The sequence below is a fragment of the Tenrec ecaudatus genome, chromosome 2, assembly GCF_050624435.1.
Source record: "Tenrec ecaudatus isolate mTenEca1 chromosome 2, mTenEca1.hap1, whole genome shotgun sequence".
Lineage (NCBI taxonomy): Eukaryota > Metazoa > Chordata > Mammalia > Afrosoricida > Tenrecidae > Tenrec > Tenrec ecaudatus.
Window position 1 is genome coordinate 111390657 of NC_134531.1, and position 26696 is coordinate 111417352.

At 42.0% G+C, this 26696-nt stretch overlaps 1 protein-coding gene across 2 annotated transcripts in view; it reads left to right on the forward strand.

Moving 5' to 3' along the window:
* Nucleotides 1-26696, forward strand: part of MAN2A1 (mannosidase alpha class 2A member 1) — a 209545-nt gene that overhangs the window by 178938 nt on the left and 3911 nt on the right. For both annotated transcript variants that reach the window (XM_075541370.1, XM_075541371.1), the window contains exons 19-20: nucleotides 1209-1342; nucleotides 13997-14191. In XM_075541370.1, the coding sequence (XP_075397485.1) occupies nucleotides 1209-1342; nucleotides 13997-14191 (329 nt within the window). The remainder of the gene's footprint in view (nucleotides 1-1208; nucleotides 1343-13996; nucleotides 14192-26696) is intronic.

A 26696-nucleotide genomic window follows, 5' to 3' on the forward strand; every position in this document is an offset into this window, starting at 1 on the left:
GAACAGTTGGCTTTTAAAACCTGGATGTTGGATATAGTAACAACAGCGGGGGCGTGATAAGAAAATTGTGATGAAGTCATTTTATATACTGAATACCTAAACAGAGAAGACAGAAACGATATAGACTTAGTTTGACTATGTAGCAGTACTATTACAAAAATAGTGTATGCTCACTATTTCCATTTTAGGCCAAATGATCATTTAATAATAAAACATTTGAATAACTAACTGTTTGTTTGTTTAGCATATCTAGCTTTGTAATTCTTACTTGAGCACAATCCTAAGTCTATACATAGGGCTTTGGCTTTTAAAATATGTAATATTATAGCCTAATCAGCCTCCAATATAAACTGGAAGATAGATTACTACATAGTAAATGAAGGGATCAACTGTGGCTCCAGGAAGCAGACAGTGGAGATCACAGTACTAAGCAGAGAAGGGAGTGCTACAGGGTGTCTCCAAATTCTAGGGATTTGTAGAGAAATGCCATATATTAAGTAAACAAAGTTTCACTTTTGAATCCATTTAAGATCCTACCTTACTGCCATCAAGTCAATTCTGACTCATGGTGACCCTATCTCATTCACTGCCATCAAGTACATTCTAGCTCATAGCTGCCCTATACAGTAGGACAGAGTAGAACTGCCCCTCTGGGTTTCTGAAACGGTAAATCCTTATGGGAGGAGATAGCTTCATCTTTCTCCCGTGGAATGGCTGGTGATTTGAACTGCTGACCTTCAGGTTAGCAGCCTGATGTTTAACCCACTACACCACCAGGACTTCTTAGTAACCCTTTAGATCTATATTTATCTTATTACTCATTATGCGACGTGTATTTTTAATGAACTTCATGAAATGGAATGAAATGCTACTATTTTTAAAATTCTAGTACTTAAAATTTACTCTGAGATTGCTTTAAGTTCCATTTGAGTTTTCATATTTGGTGTCCCATTTTTAAAACTTCAAATCTGATATTGTTGAATATTAATGAAGAAAAGCAGAAATACATTCCTGTTTCATGAGCTTACCCTGGCTGCTTCAAATTTTTATCAGGAATGATCTCATGGTACATTGGGTTGTGTAAATCTTATCTCCTTGGCTCTATGAGAAACTAATTAACCTCAATGAGCATTTGTATTAAATAATTTATATGAATATTTATATTAAAAGTGGACCGGCTTTCTGTTGCTTGCTGGCTTGTTTTCCAGGTCAGATTGAAGTTATCATGGATCGAAGACTCATGCAAGATGATAACCGTGGCCTTGGGCAAGGTGTTCATGATAACAAAATTACAGCCAATTTATTTAGACTACTACTAGAAAAAAGAAGTGTCGCTAACATGGTAGGAATGCACAGAGCTTCTATGTGGGTGATGTTGTTTGCTGATCTCCAAAATTTGAAATTATGGTTTGCCACCTTTTTTCTTTCACAATTTCTGATTTTGATATATGCTTATAATAAATATAGTCCATCATCATAGAGGTGGACTTCGGTCCTCTATATCCTGTGTGATGTCTATTTGGGTTATTTATTTGTTTTATTTATTTACTTATGTACTTTAGTTTTATCATGCAGTTCTTTCTTTAAAAAGGTCATAATTAGTTTGGGTGAGATGTATTCAAATTACATTGAAGTAGATTAGAGTTAAAGAATGGGTCATGATTACACACTTAAGAGATAAATTAGTAAAATTTATTTGAAACTGAGGTACTTATTTTGATCTTGGATTCCTAGCTGAAGATGCATTCGTTTACTATCCTGTCTTCCTGATTTTAAATTTTCATTCCTCAAAGTGAAAATCTGATATTTTCTTGTAAGCAGTCTGGCAAAAGCCCACCTAAATCTCAAAGAGTCTGACACTCAGCTTAATTCAGGTAGCAAAAAGTCATCCTCAGTCCTCCAGAAATCAATAACGACCAACCAGCCAATCTCAGATGGAGCTCTGTGGAGCTCCATGCCTGTTTACTTCACTCCCTGTTTCCATACTGACCTTTTCAACTCTCCTTCGCCTTTGCACAGTGACCTCACCCTCTGAATATTCACCTACTATTTCACCTTGGCCTTCTTCCCTCCTGTTGCAATAGAGAAGTTTCTCTTCCTTTGCCCTTAGGTCATCCCCTGTAATCTTCCTAAATCCGGGGAGACTCATGTGTAAAAGAAAGAGCTTTATATACAAGAGCAATTGAATAAACATTTCAACCCTGTCCAGACCAAGTCCATAAGTCTCATATTTGCCCATATGTCCAATACCAATCTGTAAGGCCCTCTTCAGACTCACGAAACACATACAATGACGCCGAATACAGGAAGATCACAGGCCAGTGGGTTGGAAGTACTGTGGATCCAGTGACATTGTAAGCATCTCAGTACTGGTTCCTTTATCTCCTAGGGCTGCATCAGGGTAGCTTCATGTGGCTCTTCTTCAGAAATGTCTTTCAGGGAGTGAGCCTTGTCAGTAGAGAGTCTCCAAAGGAGTGAGGAGAGAGAGAGAGAGAGAGTGTGTGTGTGTGTTTTTCCCCGCCTCCAAAGAGGAATTACAGGAGTCCCCAGAATCCTCAGAAGGCCATGCCCACACAGAGGCCTCATTGGCTAAATCCTGATTGACAGCCTAGACTCCACCCCTGCACTCTTAATCCTCTAACACCAGATTATGTAACTACCGCATACCCCTTTATTTTCCTCACAAACCTTTCATTATTGATCCTAACTCCTTTTCCCCTTCCACATCCTTCATAACAGAGATGAGCCTTTCCATCGAGCCTTTCTGTTGCCTTTTAAACATTCTCTGTGATCTCTTATTAAAAATAACCCTCACGCCCACTTGCATTCTTGTTTCCCCTACACTACCACCCTCTCTCTGCTACCGTCTAAAGCAAGGGTCCTCAAACTTTTTAAACGGGGCCAGTTCACTGTCCCTCAGATGGTTGGAGGGCCAGACTATAGCTTAAAAAAAAAAACCAACTATGAACAAATTCCTGTACACACTGCACATATCTTATTTTGAAGTAAAAAAAAACAGGGCAAAAACACCCGGTGGGCCAGATAAATATCATTGGCGGGCTGCATGTGGCCTGTTAGTTTGAGGACCCCTGGTCTAAAGCCAGAGTTTATGAAATGAGCTAGTTTCACCATTTGCCTCTCAAGCTCAATTCATTTCAGTCTGGCTTTCTTCTCCCTCACTGGGTCCAGTGGACATGTTCAGTGTGACCTTACGTAACGTTTTTCAGCTATCCATACCATGAAACACTGCTTGGCCAAAGCTTCCACGGTACCTCTCTTGGCTCTCCTTCTTCCTTCTTCCTCTCTGGTACTTCTTTCTCAGTTTCTTTGTTAGTTCATTAAATACGGGAGTCCTCATTTTTTATACTCTCCCCCAGCAATCTCTTCTTCTCTTAAGACTTTTATGACTGTTTCTACACCAATGAAACCCACAGTGTATTTGTCTAGCTTGGCCTCATGTCTCATCTCCATACCCATCTTCCAGTTACTTCCTCACATTTCTTTCTGATTCTGTCAAGGGCACCTTGAGGACATCAAACATGTTTCAGATACCATGGTCTTTATTCCACCCAAATTTGGCCCTCTTTGATTATTTCCTAACTTGGCTACTGACATCTGCATCCGGTGCCAAACCAGATGCCTCGGGGGCATCCCTGGTAAATGCTTCTCCCTCTCCAGTCATGACCTGCACCTCTGTGCCTCAGTGAGCTATTTCAAATCCGTGAACTTCTTTACCTCCACCACTTTAGTCTAAACTCAAATCATGTGGCTCCTGGCTCAAGTCTGTGTATCCGTTCTGCTCTTCTCTTGTGTGATATCTGTTCTCAACCTAGAAAGCAGAGTGGTGTGCTTTTTCAAAGCTAGATCTGACCTTATTGCCGCTCTTGCTTAAGTTCTCTGATGATGTATCATTGCTGTCTGCATGAAAGCCAAAATCCTTACCATGAGCCACAGATTCCCTTGTGATTCAGGCCCCGCCTCATCTAGGATGCCTCTCCAGCTCTCTTTGCTCAGGGATCACAGGGTTTCTTTCCATCCTCTGTGCTCTTCCACGTAGAGCCTATCTGCACAGACCTTTTCCTCCCCTCTGCTCAGATTGGGGCTCATACTGTCACCGGATTCTCCCTAGCGAGGTCACATTCCCTTCTCCTGTGTTCCAGCAGAACCATGCATCCGTCCCTATCTGGGTGTGTGATTACTTGATTGATGTCTTTCTCCTCCCATGGACAAAAGTGCCCTGAGAGTTGTTAGCTAGCCTAGTGTTGAGTTGTTTGTGATTCATCACAACCTCATGTGTAATGGAACTAAATGTGGGCTTACCCAGTTCCATCCTCATGCTCATCAGGAAGCTCAAATCTCTCACCGAGGGTAGTATGCTGGGCCATCTCACACACGGTCTCCCTTTCCCTTCCGGGCTGTCGACTTCATCAAGCACGATTTCTTTTATCGATTGATCCTTCCTGATGATGTATTCAAAACTAGCAATTCAGGCATGTCCTGTGTGGTCTGTAAAGATTTGATTGACCAGTTTTTAGAAGAGATCTATAGGCTTTTTTGTTAGTCACTCTTAGCCTGGAAGCTCTGCTGAAACCTGTCCACCATGTGTAACCTTGCTGGCATTTAAAATACTCGGGTATGCTTCTCCGTGCTTCGGACTGTTTCCGGCAGGGAAATCCTATATGTATGCTATATAGGGGAAACACAAATGAGCCCATGATTGGCACTGTGTGAGGGGTACCGGGAAAAAACGTTCTGCTGGATAGAGCTTTCATAGTCTGCATTTTCTCACTAGGTGAGCATTGAGCAACTCACTCTCAATTAGTGCACCCAGTTGCATCACCTGGGAAGGTTCTTTCTAGTCACTGCATTTTCTGTAAAAGTTTCACTTGAACCTTGTTTTTTGTGATGGCTAATTTAAGAGAACAGCATGTGGCTGTGAAATTTTGCTTCCTCTCGGGGAAAATGCCGTAGAAAATGTGATCTTGAACACAGCTTACAAGGACTGAGCTATGGGGGAAATGCAAGTATAGGAGTGGTTTTCTTGTTTCAAAAGAGGTGAAATGTCGATTAATGACAAACCTTATTCTGGAAATCCATCAACTCCCCAAATGGACAAAATTTTTAACAAAATTTGTGTACTTGTGCTTCAAGACTGACGACAGACCATTGAAGAGATGGGAAAGCTATCTGGACTGTCTTGGAGGTTAGTTCAGAGAATTTAAATGGAAAATTTAGGAATGAGAAGGGTAGCTGCAAAATTTGTGTCTCGGGTTCTGACTGACCAGGAAAAAGAGCTACGTGTCATCCTTTGAAAGAACAGCTCTGAAGCAACCCAGGCATTTTCCCCAAGGTCATTACCAGTGAGGAAACATTGTGCTAAATTTATGACCCCGAAAGCAAGCATCAATCAAGCCAGTGGAAGACACCATCATCACCTCCCCCCCCCCCCCAAAAAAAAAGAAAAAAAACACCTCATCAGGTGAAATCAAAGATCAAGACAATACTCTTTTTTTTTTTTTTATGTGAGGGGGATAATGCATTTGAAGTTCAGACTATTAATGTGGCCACCAAGTCAGACTGTTAATCAAGCTTTCTATTTAGAGGTTCCGAAAAGTTTGTGTAACAATGTGTGACAAAAGGCCTGATTGTGCCAGACAAGGGACTGGTTTTGTCACTATGACAATGCACTGCTCACGTAGCCATTTCGGTGTGTCAGTTTTTGGCAAAGTGCAGCATGTCTCTCTTGCCCCACATACCTGACTCACCTGACCTCACTCCGTGTGACTTCTTTTTGTTTTCACTTATGAAGAAGGACATGAAGGGACAGCAATTTGATGTCATAGAACAGCACAGAAAAAAGTGAGGGAGATGCTGTCAGCCATCCAAACAGATGAGTTTGAAAAAAATTGTTTCTAAGAATGGAATCGCAAATTTGACAAATGTATTATGTGTAATGGAGAATACTTTGAAGGTATGGTAGTTTCATAATTTCAAGTCAACTTGATAAATAGAATGAAGGGGTGGAGTCTATCTAGCCTGCCATTCATGTCACAGCCTCTCTTGCTCTCTGGAAGCGGGACTCACACTCCCTCCCTGCTTCACTCTTTTGTGAAGGACTCCCGTGGAGATTCACTCTTGAGTCCTAAGAGCTTCCATTGCCACTCCATCTGCAAGACTTCTCATCCACCAGCCTGTGATCTTCCTACATTGGCATCATTGTATATGCTGTGCGAGTCTGAAGAGACTTACTAGACTAGCATCAGACATATGAGCTGATACTGGACGTATAGACTTGATCTGGACGGAGCTAGGATATTTTCTTGATATACAATTACTCTGATATAAAGCTGTCTGTTGCACACATATGCATGTCTCTGAATTTGCTTCTCTAATCAACCTGAACTAACACATTATGGTACCTTGGGATTGGGGTACCAGAGAAATAATGAAAATGGAGAGTGCATGTCTGTTTGACCTCTGCCTAATGGTCAGGCAGTTTACTGGGTTGTTAACTGGAAAGAATATGGGAAGTTAAAATTTGATCATTTTCATTGTTGATATCTTGGTTATTCCTGTTTGAAATGGTGAAAATGTTGTTAATGTATATTTTGAGCTCAGTGGGCAAAATCACTCCTTGAATTTCTCAGAGACCCTGCTGCTCAGGGACAATGGCTGACAGAAGGTCAGAATGGTTGATAGAAAGCCAAACCCTCACTTGATGCAGCCAGAGGCCTAAGGCCATGTTTTCTATCAATGAAATAGTTTAGATAAGGATTAAGATAAAATAGCTAAAGATTGAACTTGACTGTTTTTAAGAATTGAGTTAGGATCTATCTGTACTATTATTTTCTGGGTATTATTGAGATAATGATTAATAGAAATTATTTTGGGGAATTAAAAATAGTTTTACGCCTATTTGCCATCAGCCATTAAATTGGGAATCTTTAGCTGGGTGTATGACATGCCTACAAAGAAGGTTCTGAAAAAATAAGCCCCACCCAGGGCTTTGGAATACGCAGGACATTTGTTTTTGAAGAGACTTGCCCTAGAGGGCTGTTGACAGACTGAGAAGACCCCAAAAAAGAAAAAAAAAGACCCCATTGATTTTTTAAATATTGAACTAGTCTTTTGTCTGAAACTAGAGAAAGTTGGAGCCCTAAAGGAACTCTCCTCTGTAGGACTGAATGTTAAAGGGAGCGTGCAGGCAGCCTGAAATGCTGCTAGGTGACCACCTGGATCCATTTGTTCAGTGGAAGTGAGAAACGCAGCAATAAAGCGATGAGATGGGTTGAGTCTGGCCACTGAAACCTGTGGACCTGATTCACAGGGACTAAGAGGAGAAGATGACAGTGGGTTGGCTGGTCTAAAGTTCATGACCTGCCCCCACGGGGTTAGAGTTATTGAGAATTTGTGGCAGGACCCATGGTCTAAAGTGAAGCAACCAATGTGTACCTAAGGCTAAGTGAAGTGACCCACATTGAGGTGACCAGAACTGAACCAGATGAAGATGAGATTTTTGAGCCTGTGAATTGGTGCATATTGCTACTGACTTTATGGACAGCCCGTCCTGATTTGACTTTGCTTATGGATTCAGCCATCACAAGGTTCCAACTGGAATGAAGATTCTTCACGTCAGAGAATATGCTTCTCTCTTCAGAGCACTGGGTTTATATAAGTGAGTAGAATAGAAAGTGGATACCCAAAATTGGGGGGATAAAGGCATGAAGTGGCTGGCTTACAAACTTTCATAGGTGGGAGAACATGTGTACAGGATTATGGTGTAGGTCTCACTTAACTGCAATTGTTAGGCATAGGATATTGTTTTGTTCATGTACAGAATATTATGCTTAAATGAGGCTGACCCATTTTAGTATTATCTTGTTCTATACAAATATGACTTTACGATTTTGTTTTAAAAATGTGTATGGCTAAAGAGCTGTGTAAAAATGTCAACTTGACAAGATGCTCTGTGGTAGTTATATAATTTCATGTCAACGTGATAAATAGAATGAAGGGGTGGAGTCTAGCCAGGTCACAGCTTCTCTTCCTCCCTGGAGGCAGGACACACACTACAGACACCTCTCTTTGCTTTACCATCTTCTGGAGAGTCAAGTGGAAACTCGCCAGAGCCTGAGATGCTTCTACCACCACTGGATCCACAACACTTCCCACTCAACAGCCTCTGGTCTTCCTGCATTCGGCATCATTGCATGTGCTCGGTCATTGCATGTGCTCGGTCAGCTTGGTCAGAAGAGGGACTTGTAGACTAGTATAGGACATTTGGGCTAATATCACACATATGGACTTGATCTGAACTGGACTGGGATGTTTTCTTAATATATAATTACTCTTTGATATAAAGCCCCCTCTTACACAAATATGAGTGTCTCTGGATTTGTTTCTTTAGTTAATCCAGACTAACACAGAGAGTAACTAGGTTATTTTGTAAGAAAAATTAAATACATAGCTTTGAAAAATAGTCCATTTTGAGGGGGGTACTCCCTGCCCATATTCACTACACTTATTTCTCACACCTATGTCTTCCAGGAAGTCTTGTGTATGTTCTATTCCCCTGCTAAATTCCAAGTATTGTCTCATTTTTTCGTGTGTGCTTCATGGGCCTCCTACCCTATGACAGACATTCCTTTCTATTCTGTTAATAAGATACAGTTTGATTAAATAAAATGTCAACAACTCATTAAAACAGGGAATTCTTGTAATATCTAGATTATTTTAGGAAAACCATTTTAATAGCCATTTTAGATAATAAAATTTATACCTGTTCTGTGTGTCAAGTTTTAAATCAATTACTGACAAAGCACCTTAGTTTTAAGGCTGAAAATCATTGCATGCTGGCAATTACTGTCTGTCTGGTTTCTCCTGAAAGCCTGGCGTATATGACTCTATCCATATTTACAGACTAATCTATAAAACTTCTATGAACTATGGCAATAAAACTGTTCATGTCAAATCTGTAAAGCTTTCTCTTAGAAATCAGTTTGCATATTCCCAGTTAAAACTCCTTGGATAGGAATTTATTTAAATTGGATCCAATCTCTTTATTTACGCTGTGTTTGTCAAGTTTTTCTTTCACTCAACTGTAGACTCTTGGGCTTAAATCAGTGATTTGAATTAAATTGAACTAGAGAAGATAGAATTTAATCTCTGGTGATATTAGTAAAAGCAGTGTTTGATAAGTGTTACTGCATATCATGTCATATAATTTTCTTAGATGTTTGATTTTCCATTCTGACTTCTAAAATATCGCTGGTGGAAACTGAGATGGAGAGAAGAGGCCTCTAGTCCAGGCTTCCTGTAGAGGTAAAATAACGCCTGTCAGAGCCTCAGGTCAAGAACCCTCGGTGACTGATTGCATGCAAGTGTGCCCCCCTCTCAGTGTTCTACTGGAGGAGGCCAATCGATCGTCCCTGAGGGATGTGCGGATCCCCAGTTGAGGCAAGAAGTTGACTGCCTCTTAATGATTCTAAGTGCCCGAGGAAGATGGATAAATAAAATGTCTCTTTGACATTGATGCCTTCGTAAACTTTGTTTCTTTAGTCTTTGCGCCCACCTGCTGCTAGTGTTCAGTTTAGTTAAAGGGGGCATTGAGCAAGGAATGAGAAGCTCCTGGGTTTAGTTCAAGTGTTAGAATTGTGTCATTGTACTTCTGGATCCCAGTTCTTTACATACTGGGAGGCTTCAAAATGCTCATGGAAAAATGAAATTAGAAGATACTGGAATTTTTCCATGAACCTTTTGAAGTTCCTTTGTGCATCCAAGGAGAAGTTGGGAAAGATCCAATCCAAGAGCAGTGAGGAAAGTGGTGACATGGGAGAGGTTGGCTTGGTGTGAGCACAGTTACTTAAACTGTGTAGAACAGGAGAGGGTCTGTGGGGAACTGAGGACACACATCTCACCTAGGACAAGGCAACACAGCTCCACACGGGTCTGTGCCTGGTAATGAGGCTTCTCTCACAATTGGGGTTTTGCTTTTTTGTTTTGCTTTGCTTTGCTTTTCTGCTGCTGTTTTTTTGGGGGGGGGGGGTTGGGGTCAGTTAAATATCCTGATTTTCCTCTTTACTTGAAAAAGTTAGATGTAAAAGCCACTTTGTAATACATGGAGACCTACCAAAGCTTATCTCTCAGCCACATTTGCCCCACAGGTCACCAGTTCTCAACTCTTGCTTTCATGATAATTCTAAAAGTTATGATTTGTTCCTGGTTTTACCTATTTTCTCACCTTCTCCCTCTCCTCTTTTCTCCCTGACCATCTCCCTGGTAACGTTGATGTATCTATATTGCATCAGCTTGTTAATTTAATAGATTTAAATTTGACAAACATTTATCGCTTTCCTGCTATGTCACGGTATCCTAAATAAACACTAGTAATTTTTTAAAAAGGGAAGGAAAAATTATCTTACGTATATAATTTAGCAAATAGTGATGTCAGTGATCAGAAGTTTTTGATGTTGAGGGGTGAAAGTACCTGGAAAATCAGCTTAATAAATAACATCAGGGCTACTGGTAGTCAGAAGTTCTGATTTAAGGAATAAGGTCTGGGACCAAATGAATAATGTGTTAGTCTGGGTTGACTATAGAAACAAATTCATTGACACTCATATATGCATAAAAGAGAACTTTATGTCAAGAAGTAATTATGCATCAGTAAATCAGCCCTTCCCAGTCCAGGTCAAGACCTTACGTCAGAGATTAGCTCATGAATTCCTCTCCAGACACAACACATGCAATGATGCTGAATGCAGGAAGATCACAGACCGGTGGGTGAACAGTCTTGTGGATCTAGTGGCAGTGGAAGCATCTCAGCGCTGGTGCTGGTTTCCACGTGGCTCCTCCAGCTCTCCCTGAGAGTGGCTGATCAACAGCAAGGTGAAGCAGAGAGAGGGGAAGTTCCCAGAATCCTCATGAGAAGGCCAGGCCACACGGAGGCATCATCAGGCTGTGACCTGATTGATCTGATTGACTCCACCCCTTCACTCTTATTATCGTCTAATTGACAAGATTATGTAACTACTACAGATAAGATCTCACTCAATCCTGTATGATTTGGGTCGGGTAATACTGGAAGGTTTCATTTCAGGCAGAAAATTAGACTGGTAGATTTGGAAGCTTTTGGACGAATGGAGAAACTAAACAATTTGTATTAAACTATATTAGTTGCAGCAGGACTGGGGAATTCATTTATAGCTTGAGCAAATATACAATATTCACATAAGCAAACACTTTTTACAAACTTGGGGTGATGGTCCAGCTTACGGTGGAAAGGTTATGTTTCTGGGAGGTTAGTCCAAACATGGATAGCTCAGAGGTGAGCTGCCCTGGTGAGCTTGTTGATATGTTAAGACCATGAACGATGGGATGAATTGGGGGAGGCTTTGCTTGGCCTGCCCAGCCCAGCAATCATAGGTGCTCTGTATTCCTTATTCTCGTATGGCACAAACCACAACTGTTCATGAGCAGCTCTTTCTTGCCTTGCTAAGGACAAGAAAGCGCACAGTTCTTAAATTCTCTATATACTCTGTGTCCAATATTGTTTCCTTTTATCAAGCTTTTTATAAAAAGTTTGTTTTTGTAATCCAGAAGTCACTGAAAGGTGGAGCTTATTCATTTTTATATAATTGTGATAAAATATATGTATGATCAAACATTTTCCATTTCAACCATTTCACCGTATGTACCACTCAGTGGCATTACTTACATTCAGCTTACTGTGCAGCTATCACCTCGGCCTACCCCCAGATGTTCCCATCACCCTTAGCAGAAACTCATGGCCTCTTAAGCAGTAACTCCCCCTATCCCTTGCCCACGATCCTTAGTAAACACCCTAAACTTTGGTCTCTATCCATTTACCTATTCAAATTGTTTATGTAAGTGGGAATCATGATGTATTTGTCCTTGCGTGTCTCCTTTGACGCAGCACAATATTTTCAAGGTTCATCCATGTAATTGCATGAATAAGACTTCACTTGTCTATGGCTGAATCATAGCCTATTGGGTTTGTGTGCCGTGTTGTGTTTATTCCTCTGTTGGTAGACACTCCTGTTGCTTCCTTTAGATACTGTGAATGGTGCTACAATGAGCGCTGCTTACAGTTTTCATTCCAGTGGGAGCTGTTCCTTCTCGAGGAGTTGGAGGGAGCTTGGGTTGGCACTTCCCATCACAAGGGTACAGGGTAATATGGAGCTGAACGCATGAGTTCACCTGGGGAGGCATTTAACCTTCACCGTCCCTGGATCCCTCCCCCTGAGGATTAGGATTTAGCAGACTTAAAGGGTGTGTTTTAAAGGCTCCTGAAGACGTTCTGATGTGCAGTCAATTTGGGGAAGCACTGAGGGTCTGGCAACTGATCTGGAGTTGTGAGAGTGGCTTATCCACACACTGCTGCCCCTGAGATACACGTGATGAATCGGGGATGCCCCACCTACTCTCAATACTTGAAGTGCCCAGGAATCCCGCCAAGAGCATAAAGCAAGCCAGCCCCAGAGCTTTCCTGAAGGTTTCCCTAGAGCTTGACCTAGAATAGACTTGATGCCTTACAAATCTGATAAGTCAGGTGTTTTCCTTTCTGTTGGAATCTTTTATCGTTCATTATTCAAAAGTGATTTTGTCAGCAATCCTGACCTACATTATAAAATCCTTCGATTTTGGAGTACATTTAAAATATCTTGTTGAAAATATGCCTGCTCTATTCATGTTATTCTACAAGTTGCATTAAGTTTCAGTATTGTTGGAGAATATTATTTTATATGCTTTATTTAATCTCTCCTTTAAAAATAATGTAGAATGGCTGCATCTTAAAAAAGTTCTTTCAGGCCTAATAATTTTTGTCAGTATCTTAATGTCATAGTGTCCCTCTGCTGCCTCACACATTTTCTAGCTCTCTCCACTCTGAATTGTAATGACATCTCCGCTTAGCTGCTGGGAAGATGCGACTCACTCTTGGCTAGTCCCTTTCTCTTCAATCCTGATCTGACATTCTGAATTTCGAGCTCTGTCCATCTTTAAATCCTTTCTTTCAAACAGATAAGTACCCAAGCTTGCATTACAGAAAGAATGCAAAATCTGAAGTCATCAGTGGAACCGTCATTTTAAAAACTAAGATAAAACATTAAATTAGCTTCAGATGTAGCTTGTGATCAAAAGACCTTTCTTTGTGAGTTCATGTCTCTTCTCGGGCTTCCCTGTGTCTGTTTTCACTCCTTGGGTGTTACTGGGTAAAGCTCCACTTAGTCCTTGGTTTGCATTTGTAATAACACCTAGGATATGAAGATCCCCAACCCTCATGGACTTGCATAATATTTGATTGTGCTGAAATGCTGGTAAGCATGTATGCACTGTGACAAAGGATAAAACACTTTAAAATTGCATTTAATAATTATACCAGGTGGATGTCAGATGACCATCCTCTAAAACACATTTCTTGTTTGGGGTCTAAAGTAGAATGAAGCAATTGGCAATGATTTACCATGTTTAACAAAATAATCAGCTGATCTAGGCATGCCACCTGTGTTAGGTTTAAAAACAATTTTCAGAGTTTTCTTTCTTTTTAATCCTATTACATAACATTTAACTCCCTTTACCTATTATTGATTGCGTGGTCTTTTTTGATAACACTGAATCAATACATTTCTGCATGGTCTTAACTGTGTAAATAGGACCAGGAGACTGTAATACTAAAATGTGGAGGAAGAGACTATTGAGAAAGAACGTCTATAAAGATATGCCTTCTTCTAAAGTGTTTATGGGAAATGTCAGTGTTTTTTATGTTAATGGGGGGGATTTTTTTAGCATATGAGTTAAGGGAACACTGTTTCTTTCCCTGTATTGCTTTTAAATGAACTTGATAATCTATGTACTTTAAAAGAATTATTTATGAAATAGAATAAATTCAAAGTTTTCATATAGGCTTATATGGAATCAATATTGTAAGAACTGAAACTTTGATGGACTCTGAGGCATTTGTGTTTTCTCTCGATAGGAAGAAGAGAAGAAGCCGGTCAGTTACCCATCCCTCCTTAGCCACGTCACTTCTGCTTTCCTGAATCATCCTGTCTTTTCAATGACAGAAAAGGTCTCCTCGCCCACCCCTCAGCTGCTGGGTGAATTTTCTCCATTACTGTCATCTTTGCCTTGTGATATTCATCTAGTTAATCTGCGGACAATACAGTCAAAGGTATGTTCTGAACGGACTCTTGATGTGAAGGAGTAGGGAGAAGAAACAGGTCTGTCAGCTCTACTGGGCTTCAAGGGGGATTAAGAGGGTTTCACTCTTAGGCAGCATCGTTATCCCTTTCCCTTGACTAGTGCTCTGTATTCTAGAGCACTCTCCCAATACTAATTTAGTTGATTCTTTGAAAAGTTCTGTGTGGGGAGCAGGTCAGGGAATATCATCTTCTTTGTACAGATAAATAAGCTAATGCTGGCCTGGGTCACGTAATTAGTAGGTGGAAGAAGCAGGTCTTACAACATTGTCTATTCATTCCTTCTTATTAGCCTGTGTTTCTCAGGAGATGGAGAAACAGAGAAAGAATAGCACTGGGTTGTTTCTTTGGAGGATGCTCTGGGTTTGTTTGTTTTTTTCTCTATCTTCCTCCTGTAAATTTCTACAACCCCAAACAACTCCTCAGAAGAAGTGCAAAGTTCTACTGGAGGAAGAATGTGGGAAAGCTTTCTTAGGTGTGGAATTTTAATTCACATAGGTGACTTTGGTTTACATAGCTGCCCACTTTTTCAAAAGATTGCATTTGAAAATAATCAGGATTATAAAATCAGTATCACCCTTAGATGTTGTGGATGTTTTGATGTTGGGAGTTGACATGCATTTGGCTGGAAGTAGTCAGTGGTTACAGATTCTGTGGGAAATACACTAAATGGCCTGCACGTGAGAAGAAAGTGTTGGTGTTTGAAAACAAGCAGGAGGAAAGGCATGTTTATTTTCAGAACAGAGAACTAAAATAAACAAGAAGGAAGAACAAATACTCACAAAATAAGCCATTTCGTGCTTTGTAAAATGTTATGTCCAAGATAAAGGACTTATTCCTGGCTCTCCAGAAAATTTATTTGGCTTGTAGTGATGAATGCAAGCAAATGCTAGAGGCCTGTGTATATTTCTCTCTGTGTTGAAAGGCCTGCTTAATCACGTAAGTAAATGTGCAAGTTTTCTTTCACGTCTGTTATGTACCAGTTGCTGTTACGGGTGCTAGAGATCAACAAAATAGGCGAAAGCCCCTGCCCTTCTAGCAGGAGGGGAGAAGTAAAGGGGAGAAAGAAAAGCTTATGTGAAAGCGACCGTGGCTATAGAGAAACGCAGGAGGGAAGGAAGATAAGGGAGAAGGTGTTTCCAGTTTGAACAGGGCGCTTGGAGAAACGTCCTGAAGGAAGGTGAGTATAGGGATAAAAATATGGAATAATAAGAAACTCCTGCAGAATTCTGGGGGAAGATGTTTCCAGGTAGAGTTCAGACCAAATGTGAAAAGGGAGGCCCAGAGGCAGGAGCAGGGCTTCTGTTGTATTTATTCTCCAGCTTGGAAACACTCTGCACAGAGTAGGGCCTCGGGAGCATTTGCTGAATGTATGGATCTTATGGGTGGGCGTTTGGGTTTTTTTGGGGTTCTTCTCTAGTCTTTCATGAGTCTTCTTTTCAGCTTATGGAAAGCACTAGGGAAGGGCAGCTTTCGTAAATCCATGGGCTAGTAAGGGAGTGAAAGGATGCAGGGGACTCTGAGTCTCAGTTACCACCTCCCAGCAAAGACAGTGGGGCCTTCAGCAACCTGAGAATCCAAAGGCCTTGGGGAGGGCAGCCACTGCAGTTCCTAACCTCTCTTCTAGATGATTCCTCCCTTGTAGATATTTGAAATGAGAGGGTTTTCTGGGAACCCCAGCCAGAGCTGACAGGAGGCAGTGAATGTGGGTTGTTACCTACTATAATCCTAGGCTAGTTTCAAGTCACCTTTTTTTAATCCTGGTTGAGTGTCATCAAATTGATTCTGACTCATGGTGAACCAGAGAACCATAGGGTTCTCGAGGTTGAAATCTTTACAGGAGGAGCCCTGGTGGCATAGTGGTTAAGTACTCAGCTGTTAGCCAGAAGGTGGGCAGTTCAAACTTTCTCCAAGGGAGAAAGCTATGGCAGTCTGCTTCTGTAAAGATTAGAGCCTAGGAATCCTACGGGGCAGGTCTGCTCTGTTCTATTGGGTCGCTATGAGTCCGAATCAACTCATTAGCCAAGGGTTGATTCTCACAGGAGCACATGACGAGGTTTTTCTCCTGTGAAACTACTGGTGGGTTCACACCACCAGGTCACCTCTTCTGAGTGGTCACCTACTCTCTTACAATTTCATGGCCTGCTGTTGGCTGTCCTGTTCTCATACAAATTGTATCCCTTCCCAGGTTAAAGTCCTGCTGCCTGCCAAATGCATTCAGAACCTGACCATGGGCTTTCTACAGTCTGGCTTCCACCCACTGAGGCTAACATGCTTCCCAACTTGGACACGGGTTTACTTTCCATGACCGCTGACTAAGTGACTACTGACTTAGCTGCCATTTATAAAATGAGACTAGTACCGGGTATGACTGCTCCAGATCTAGAGGGGAAACAGATGAAATGATGCCCTGAAGGCCCTTTGAGCACAGAAATGCTTGGTGATCATAGGTTGCTAGCCTGATGAATATGCCAAGTCCGGTGTGATTGAGATGTCTGCGGAGTGAATAGACAACAGTTGGGAAATCTATGGACTTGACAAGCAGTAAAGACTGAGATGTTAACGCATACTTAGAACTATCACTGCTGGCGCATGATGAGAACTTAAGTATGCGCGGCTGTTTTTGCAGGATCATATCAACTGATGCCAGTTCCTGTTAGCCTGGACTCTTAAGCACGCGCTTACAGCAATGCTTGAAAGACCACCATTAAGCCATGGGGATTGATTAGTGCCTTCAGGATGGCTTCCTTGAAGAATTGCTCTTTGTCTCCGAACACCTGATAGAGAAAGATTATCATTTAAGGAAGGTGATGTGGGTATCGATCCAAAGACAGCTTGTTACTTAAGAGCTGTCTTGTAAACGATTAAATTCAGAAGCCAATCCAAGACATTTTAGATCATGATCCTGTATTTATTTGCATGCTGGCAGCAGTAACAGGTTGGTTGATCATTTGGAGATTGCAGTTTATGTTTTCTGTTGAAATGCTGGCAGCACAGAGGTCAGATTCTAAGCAAGGCCCTTGAGGCCTGCTTTACTCGACATTTAAGTCCAGCCTCCCACCACTGCCCCCACCACTGTGCAATAGTTCCATGAGGAATGTGTCTCAGTATCACCTGGCCATGCTAAAGGCACACCTTCACCCTGCCTGACCTCCCCCACCAACATCGTGCCCACCCATTCTCAGCTTCATCCCAAACCCAAACGCACTGCCCTCAGGTCTGTTCCAACGCCTCGCGACCCATAGAATTTGGGATACTGTGCATCTGCATGGGAGCAGACCGCCCCTCTGTCTTCTTTGGAACCGCTGGTAGATGTGAGCCGCTCACCGTGCTGTCAGCAGCCCAGTGCTTTCCCCACAAGGGCTCCGGGGTCCCTCGATTCTGAGACCCAGGTGTTCTTCCTGAATCCCTGAGTAGAAGGGTGGAAACAAGACCAAAAAAAATATGAGAGATACGAACCCACTGAGATGGCTCATCGGCACTGATTACCAAGCCTAGATGAACTGAGTTCAAATCACAGAGGGACAATTGTAAACATAGAAATGTTTAAAAATTTTCCCATCTCTGGGATTCTAATTCAGAGGAAAAGGACCCCCTCAATAAGTAATTTAAAATATAAACAAACCCACTTCATGATTCCAGAAGGTGCTAAGTTAACTCAGTTTACTAAACTCAGAAAACAAAGGTGTAAGGTTAGGGAGAATAACGGTAAAAATAAAGTGCTCTAGTGGTAAACCACAGAATCAGGAAAACCCACCCCACCACCACCACCACCCAGCCCTGGTCTTCTGAATCTCAGGGCTGGGTGTCACCTCAGCCTAGAGGGCCAGAATTCTCAGTTGCTGACTGCCCCAGGGGATACTGGTGGTGCTAACAGGGACAGGTCCCATTGTGTATTGCCAGGCGGGTAGTTCAAACCCACCAGCTGCTTCATGGGGAAAAGATGAGGCTGTTTGTTCCTATAAAGGTTTACAGTCTTGGGAACCCTTTAAAGAAGTGCTGAGTGGGAATCAATTCTATGACAGAGGTACTTGGTTTGTTTTTAAACTCTGTTCCTAAAATCCATGACCTATTTGATAATAATAAAACAAAACAAACTCTGCTCTCAAGTTAATGAATGCTGACTCATAGCAACTCCCTGTGGGTTCTGAGATTGTTAACTGTCCACTGGCTCAGAAAGCCCAGTCTTTGACCTGTGGAGCTGTTGGTGGTTGCGAACTGCCAACCATGTGGAACTCTGCCCAACATGTAACCACTAAACCACCAGGGTTCCTTTGATGATATTGAGTTTAATGTATGTTTTCATTTAAAAAGCTTTTTTCCCTACTTTATATATAGCGATAAAAACCAAAAACCGTACCCAGACACATGCACATGCCAGGGGAGGCTTCAAAAAATTGGTGGAAAAAAATCTATTACTTTTTTTCCACCAACTTTTTTTGAAGTTCCCTCATTTATGTGTGGAATAAATGAATTGGCTATTTCATTTTTTTCAGTCTTGAAACACTGCCTCAGAGTGTGTTACACAGCCTCTCTAGAAATGTGTCTGCCTCCTCATGGTGGTGGTGGTGTTAGATGCTCTCAAGTCAGTTTCCGCTCACAGCGACCCTCTGCACAACTGTAGGGAACACTGTAGGCCCCGCTTTTAACCCTTTGCTCTGTGACACCCCCTTTTCCTGGTATATCAAGAGCAGGAAACACCGGAAAGATTCTAGAACTGTGCAGCAGAAGGAGCACCATTGCCAGTGCACTCAATAGGCAAGCCAGGTCATCAGAGTCGCTCTTCAGAGAGAGGATGTTGATGTCAGGCGTATTGAGGGCATCTTGTGGAGGACAGGCCGTGAGCCCGGTTTAAAACTAGATGGTGGTACAGAGTGAGGAACATAGGGGGACTTTACTAATCCAGTAAGTTAGGCTTCGTGGAGCAACTCTGCTTTGATATTTTACAAAATTATGTCTAGTCTAGTTTGCCTGTTGTGGTGAGTTTTCCCTCTTGATTATTTCCACGCTCTTTATGTTCAATGTCTTCTTGCACCCTGAACTAAGTGATTTTCCCAGGTGCCGTCAGGCAGCTCTGACTCAGGATATCCCCGTGTGTGTCAGGCTAGAACTGTGCCTTGCTTAGGGTTTCAATGACGGAACTGTGGGGAAGCCATTTACCAGGCCTTTCTTCCAGGGCACATCTGAGTAGTATCAAACTTTCAAACTTGGTGAGTAAACTAGCATCTTAACCATTCATACAGCCCAGAGATGCTCAAGTCGAAATATTTCTTTATTTCCTTTTTATGGTGTCCATTTAACTATATTCTCTGTGGGATTTACTTTGACTGTGACTGTTTCTTCCACATAGTTAGCCAGTCATTTTAACATCGAAATCAAGTAAAATTTTCATTCTGCACTCAGTAACACTGTCCCTTCTTTACTTACAAGAGGCAGTTTAAGGTTTTTATTTTCCTTTCTTACAAGAACTGATTGGTACTTTATTGATCTCCCTAGCTTTGTAAAGTAGAAAAAATGATGGGGGAAGTGTTCCTTTGTTGTTCACCATCTGAGAATGCCCATTTTCTTCCTCTTTCTATCATCTTACCTTGTTGATCAGAACACGATTACTAGTATTGGACATTTTAATGAGTACCCTCGAAAATGACTTCTACTGGTTATTTCCTGTCACAGGACTTCTACGTAAGCATGCAGTTTCCTAACCTTTCTAGCTGTACTAAATGAACTAAAAAAATGAGTGCTGTTAGGGAAATTCAGGCTCTGAGCTGGTTGAAGGTATTTCCCATCACTTGTTTTTGCTATGCCCTAACTGGTGTGTGCCTTGGACATCATGTGAGCAGGGTGACGTCACCTGCCTTTTGAACAATCTGGTCAGAATTATAAACTTTTCTCCAGAAAAGGATTGCGTGTACGTAATATTAAGACGAAAGTCGGGCAGATGTTGACTGACTTTGGGGCTCACATTTAAGTTCCCACTGTAAAAGGGGAATGGGGATGGCATCTCACCTCTTTTGACTTCACAAGAAGGATGAGAACCAAACTGCACGTCATACTAAGGGCCACTTCCTGTCAAGTGGAGGTCAGACATGCCTTCACCTTCCAACCTATTTTACCAATTCTGACACAAGTTGCCCCTACCAAGAGACTGCCTACTTCTTTACTGAGTTCAATAATTCATTACAGGGGCCACACAACTCATGGACCATCCACATGATTGTGGGGTTTACTAAGGGAATTACCAGGTTACAATTTAGTGCTCCAGTTACAGGTCTTCCACTCAGGAGCTCCTCTCCTTCAGCCATACCCACTGGCACATCCTTCTCGAGTCTTTGGCCCCTGCCCTTCTCAGAGAAGTGTTCCTGCTGCTGGTGAATGCTCAAAGGATACATCCCTCCACCAGCTTCATACCAAAGGTGCTTGGCTCTAGCTTCATGGATCAGCAAACTGACCTCCTTAGATAACGCATCAACAAGTGAGCTTCCTATCCAAGGGCACTCCCTCGTTTTTCACTCACTTCGTAGACCAGGAGCCTCTCCTCGCCCCTCCCCACCTCTATCTGTCTGATGTTCTGCTTCTTGGTTCTGCTGTTTCTCCTGCCACCACTCCTCTGCCACGTCTCTGGTTCGTAGCCCTCGGCCTCCAGAATCAAGGAGGTTCAGCACACAAGCAATATGGGGTCTAGAGACCAGACTCCCCTCCTGGCTCTTCATTCTTGATCGTATTAAGGACCTGCCCGTTCCTGCTCTGAGGTAGCTCTTTTCTTAAGGGCAACAAAATTGACAAATCCTCACAATAGAGTTCCAAGTATCTACAATTGCAATTAACCCTGTTAATAGTCTCTTAAAATCGAACTATATAATACTATTGAGATCTTTTTCCACCTGCGCGTACCCAAATTTTTTAGGGAAAAGGGAAATATGCCCAGTCAGCCTGTTCTGTCAGGTCACTGAGTGGGCGTTTACAAACCTATGGCTAAAGGAGCCACAGTGGGTAACGCCCTGCACCTCCCCACCACCATGCACATAGATCTACTCCTATCTTTTGGTGAGACTGTCACAAACACTTAAAGTTTTCAGAATGGGTGTAAACCCTATTTGAAACGGGATAAATCAATGGGTGAGTTGTGGGTGGATAAAAATTAAAGTTTCCAACCTTTGCTTTCTGAATTGATAGACACGGTGATAAGTCAGGGTTTAAGCTCTGTAACAGAACCATTGATTAAATGCTTCATTTCTCCAGGCTGAATTCAGAGTGGTAATGTCTACGTGTTTTTAACATTATGTTACATCAGAGTCCTCCTGTTTTCCTTGCTTGCTAGCTAGCTAGCTAGCAGGAATCCCTAAGCAGAGGAGACGCAGGAGAGTAACGTAGTTAAAAGCGTACACTTTGGAGTGAAATCCTGTGGATTTGAAGGCAGCTTTTTCACTTTCTCTGTGACTTGGAGGAAGTCACTTAACTCTTTGGCTCCCAGCTTCCTCCTTAGGAGCATGAAGATGGGGATAGGACCCACCTTTAAGGTGCTCTGAAGATTAAATGAGTTCACTTTTGAAAAGCCCTTACAAAAGAGTCTAGCAGATAGTAAATGAAGGTTTGCACTGGTGATACCTCAGCTGTTCGGATTGTTACTACTAATGAAATACAAATGTCTGAAGTATTTTTAATAAATTAGAGAAGGTTGAAGTTTATTGCCAAAGTAACCCTGAATATCACTTTGACTTGTATTCATCACACACTTTGTTCATCATGTTTTAACAAATGAGCAGCTCTGAATTCTCCTCTCAAAGAAAAAAGCATACCTGTACATCACCACACATGTAATCTATTACATACACACGTTCAAAAAATGAAATAGCATATTTGTAATCTTCATGTGGCTTGAGAGAATGTTTACAGAGCCAAATTAGTTGTCTATCCCACAATTTAACTTATATACATTTTTTGGTGGCATTGGAAGTTGCAGTCCACTCAATGTATGGTTTCTGAGATTTTGTCTAAATGCCGGGCATTCTGCTAAGGACTTTTTGTAAACTTTGATGGCCATGAGTTTGGTCCTGTTGGGTTGTTGATTTTGGGGAGCTGGGAGTTTGGTAAGTCACCCCTGGATCCCTGTCTGTTTACTCATTAGGCTGCTAACTGCAAGCTCAGCAGTTCCAAGCCTCCGACTGTGGGAGAGAGATGAGGCTTTCTACTCCTGTAAAAGTTGCCGTCTCAGAACCCCACGGGAGCAGTTCTCCCTGCCCTTTGAGGGCCTGTGTGAGTTGACAAGGACTAGAAGTCTGTGGAGTCCTATAGTGAATTTATTAGGGTCACCTAGTCATAGTGAATGGGAGGGACACTCAATGCTTGTCTGACTCCACCTTTTCACTCAGACCTACGTCATACATGGAAACAAAAAGATAATGTTGAGGGTTTGGGGAAATACACTGTTTTTGTTGTTGTTGGTGTTAGGTACATTCCAGTTCAATTTGGACGCATAGTGGCCCCGGGGACCGAGTAGCACAGGGTTTTCTAGACTGCTCTCCACAAGAGCAGATGGCCAGCTCTATCTCCTGCCGAGTGCTTAACCCGGCGCTACGCTCCTTCTCTGTACTCAGATGGGACACCTATGGAGCCTTGGGAACCAAGATCCGTTGTGGCTCTTCTATCAAGGTGTCAGAGGAAAGGCTTTTAATAGAGCTGGCCCTGCACAAATAAAATACTATCCTAGCCTTGCGTGTCTTCTCAACTATTTCACAGGATGGATGAGAGTAAATGGTAACTTGTGAAAAGCATCTCAATCAAGTGCTCAGTGAACGTCAGCAGCAATGATTACTGCTACCGTGCGTGTCATTTTGAGAAATTTATGTTAGCCCTCCCCCTATCCTCACAGGGGCTTTTTGTGAGTGTATGTGGTAAAGAGACATTTAACAAGACTTCTACCGTGTCATCAATTTTCATATGTACAACTTAGTGACATGAATTAAGTTCATCATGCCTTCATCCAGTTGTTAAAATAGGCAGATTTTTCTCTCACCCTTCACACAAGCTCGCTGTCTCAAAGGGACTCTGGATAGAGTCTATCCCAATTCAGTGAATTTACAGAGAGCACTATTAACTGATTTGCTCAAAGTCACATAACTCGTTCATGCTACAACCAAAACCTTGCTTCTGACCCAGTGTCTCTAAGCCCCTAATAGCGTTCTTCCTGAAGCCAAATCATCTTTTCCCTCACCCTTCAAATTACTGGAAGAATAATGAGTCCAGCCTAGTCTACAAACTGCATGTTGGGGTTATCCTCTAAAATAGTTGTGCAGTAGATTTCCCTTAGCTGGCCTAGAGCCCCTCAGCCTTACAGGAGCTCAGCTGTTTCACAAAGACAGTTCATTTGAGGCTCACCTCACACACAAAGCTTGCCACAAAGTCATATTTCAAAAAAAAAAAAATAGGACTTTTCTGCCTTACCCTCTCCTCTTTCTTTGTGAGATCCAGCTCTTACATCCATGTTAATGAATGTAAAACCATTCTTTCAAAGTCTGTTTACAATCCTGGAGCATCCAGTGTGACTACTTGAAGGTATCTGTTCTCCAGCATGCATACTCAAGTTAAATTCACAGTTTGCCTACTTTTCAAAAGCAGTTGTCTTGGAAATAAAATATCTAGACAGACTTTGAAAGTAGGAAGAACCGCTGCTTTGCCTCAGGTAATTTTGCTTGAAAACTGATGCTTTCTTGAATATTAGATTTAAAAAAAACTTGAACCAAGACAGTTGTTATTTCAGTTACTGGGTCTTGAGAACGGGGTGAAATTTTAGTTTGCAGAGAAAGTGCAACTCCAAACTCCCTCCCTCAGTGGAAATTAATTCTTCGGACTTGAGTCTCTACTTTCACTTAAATCTCTTGCTGTAATTCAAAGGTAGGATTGATTCCAAAGGTTTTCCCTTTAACATGTTGTTGTTGTTAACTCCTTTTCGTCTGCTAAAGGCCTTCAAAACCGAAGAAATGGACCAGTGCCCTTGAGGCAACAGGTCCAGCTCCTCGTGGCGCCATTTGTGGCAGGTAGAATTGTGTCCTGAGGGTTCTGAGGGGCTGACCCTTTGGAAATAAACCATCAGCTTTTCTGCCTTTGAGTGGACTTGAACCTCCCTCTTTTGAGAGCAGGCATGCTAACCTTCTGCGTGACCCAGAGAATCTGCTAAAGGCCCCGTGTGCCCATTATCCTAAGAGCAAGCATGTGACCACAATTGTAGTCTTCCTGCTGTCCTTGCTTTTGCAGAGTGGTCCAGCAAGGGAACAAAATGGCCAGAATGCTTGCAGTTCGCTGCCAAATGCATGACCGCAAGGCCACCAGAGCCCCCTGGAATTGCCATTCTTCCCAAGGTCATCCACAGTTTATTATGGTGCACACAGTTAAAGTCCTTTCATAGTCACTGAAACACAAGTAAACATTTTTCTGGTGTTCTCTGCTTTCAGCCCAGATCCATATGACTTTAGCAATGATGTATATGTGTGTTAGGCCAGGTTGACTAGAGAAACAAATTCAATGACACTCATATATGTGTACGAGAGTTTATATCAACAAGTAATTATGTAGCAAGCAAACATCCCAGCACAGTCCAGATGAAATCCACAAGTCTGATACTAGTCCATAAGTCCAATTCTAGTCCATACATTCCTCTTCAGACTCATGAAGCCACATGTAATAATGCAGGAAGATGGCAGGCAGGCCAGTGGCTGCAAAGTCTTGTGGATCCAATGACAGTGGATGCATCAAAGGGTTCTGCCAGGTCGCAGCAGCATGGCTTGCCAGCAGGAAGGGAAGCAGAGAGGGGCGGGGGAGGTCCCCAGGACCCTCCTTATGGGAAGGCCACACCCACAAGGAGTCATCATCAGACTGACCTGATGGACAGGATAGACTCCACCCCTACACTCTATTCATTAAGTTGACCTGACATGAAATTATGTAACCACCAAAATATCCCTTGTTCCATATCCTCTTCTAAATCCAGCCTGAAGTTTTGCCAGCTCCTACTCATTGAACTGTTGCTGGATGTAGGAAGCAAAATTTTACTTGCATGTGATATAAATGATATTGTTCTATAATTTGAGCATTCTGTTGGGTCACATTTCTTTAGAATGGGTACAAATCTTCTAGTCAGTTGGCCGAATAGCTCTCTTCCAGATGTCTTCCTCTAGATCTCTGAGCACAGAGGCTAGCATTTATAATATGTCACAGAAGAGACTATGGCTAGACAGGCTATATTAATTGACTGCATATCTGACAGGAAGAATAAATGACTCTCCAAAGTTTCATAATTGGTCTGTATAGCGTTTTCATTGTTATTCTCCTGGAAATCTTACAAGGAAGGGTTTTCTTAAGTGCTATTTTGGGATGTTTGTGTGTGTGTGTGTGTGTGTGTGTGTGTGTGTGTGTGTGTGAAATTTCTTATAATTTGTGTTGCGAATATGTATCCAAGACTTAAAATTTCTGTGGCTTATGTAGTCCTTTGATGACTCTGAGTACTTTAAATGATTTTTCCTCTTCCTGAACAAAATCTTAGCAGTGCCACTGCAAGATACCAGTGTGAAACATCCTAAGGTGCGTTTTTCCAGCCAAGGATTGAGGTGGAGATAGTTTTAAACCATTCAGGCACATTACAAGCCAATCAGTTGTGAGAATGCTGGCCGATGCTCAGAAGAGAGGTCTTGAGAGCACAGTAAGAGATCGTATCCCCTAGTGAGACTGATCAAGAACTTGGGCGTATCTGTGGCCAGAGAAAGGAGAAACAGATTCATCAACGTGCCCATGCTGAGGAACACACAACTGTCTTGAGTGCATGTGTCATTTCTTAATTCCCCCTAAGACTTTCAATTCATTTCTTAAATTATCATAAGCATCTTCCCACTGTAAGAGACCTAGTTGTAATTTTAGAATGGTCAGCGATCTAAGCCATTTTGTGGCATTGTTATTTAAATGCAAGGATGCAGATGCAGAGACCCAGAGCTGACTTGTCATGTGTGGTGCTTTCCTTTTTGCCCGCACAGGAAGAATAGCTTCTGTAATGTGCATTTAAATGACACGTCCAACTAATAAATGTGGATTGCCCTAGCAATTGATAGGCATAACTAATTCAGTTTCAGAAGCTCTTGTGTAAAAATAGTGAACAACTAAACATTACAGATTTTTTTTCTTTTATTTCTTGGAACATTTAAGATTTTAAATGTCAATGCAGTCTACCAAAATTAGTGGTTAGCAGAAGGGCATGCGTCAGTTTAAAGACGGCTCTTATGGTGTTCCCTGACCAGATAAGGGGGACTTCATGCAATGATTGTGGGTCAGTGTGGTCAGGAAGCTGTATACAGAAGAATGGCTGCCGGATTCCAGCCATGTCCATGACCTGCTGTGACCCAGCTGTTGTACTCCAAAGGGTTTCTATTGGTGGATTTTTCAGAAGCATATCAGCAGCCCCTTTCCCCCCATTCAACTGTTATGTATTGCGAG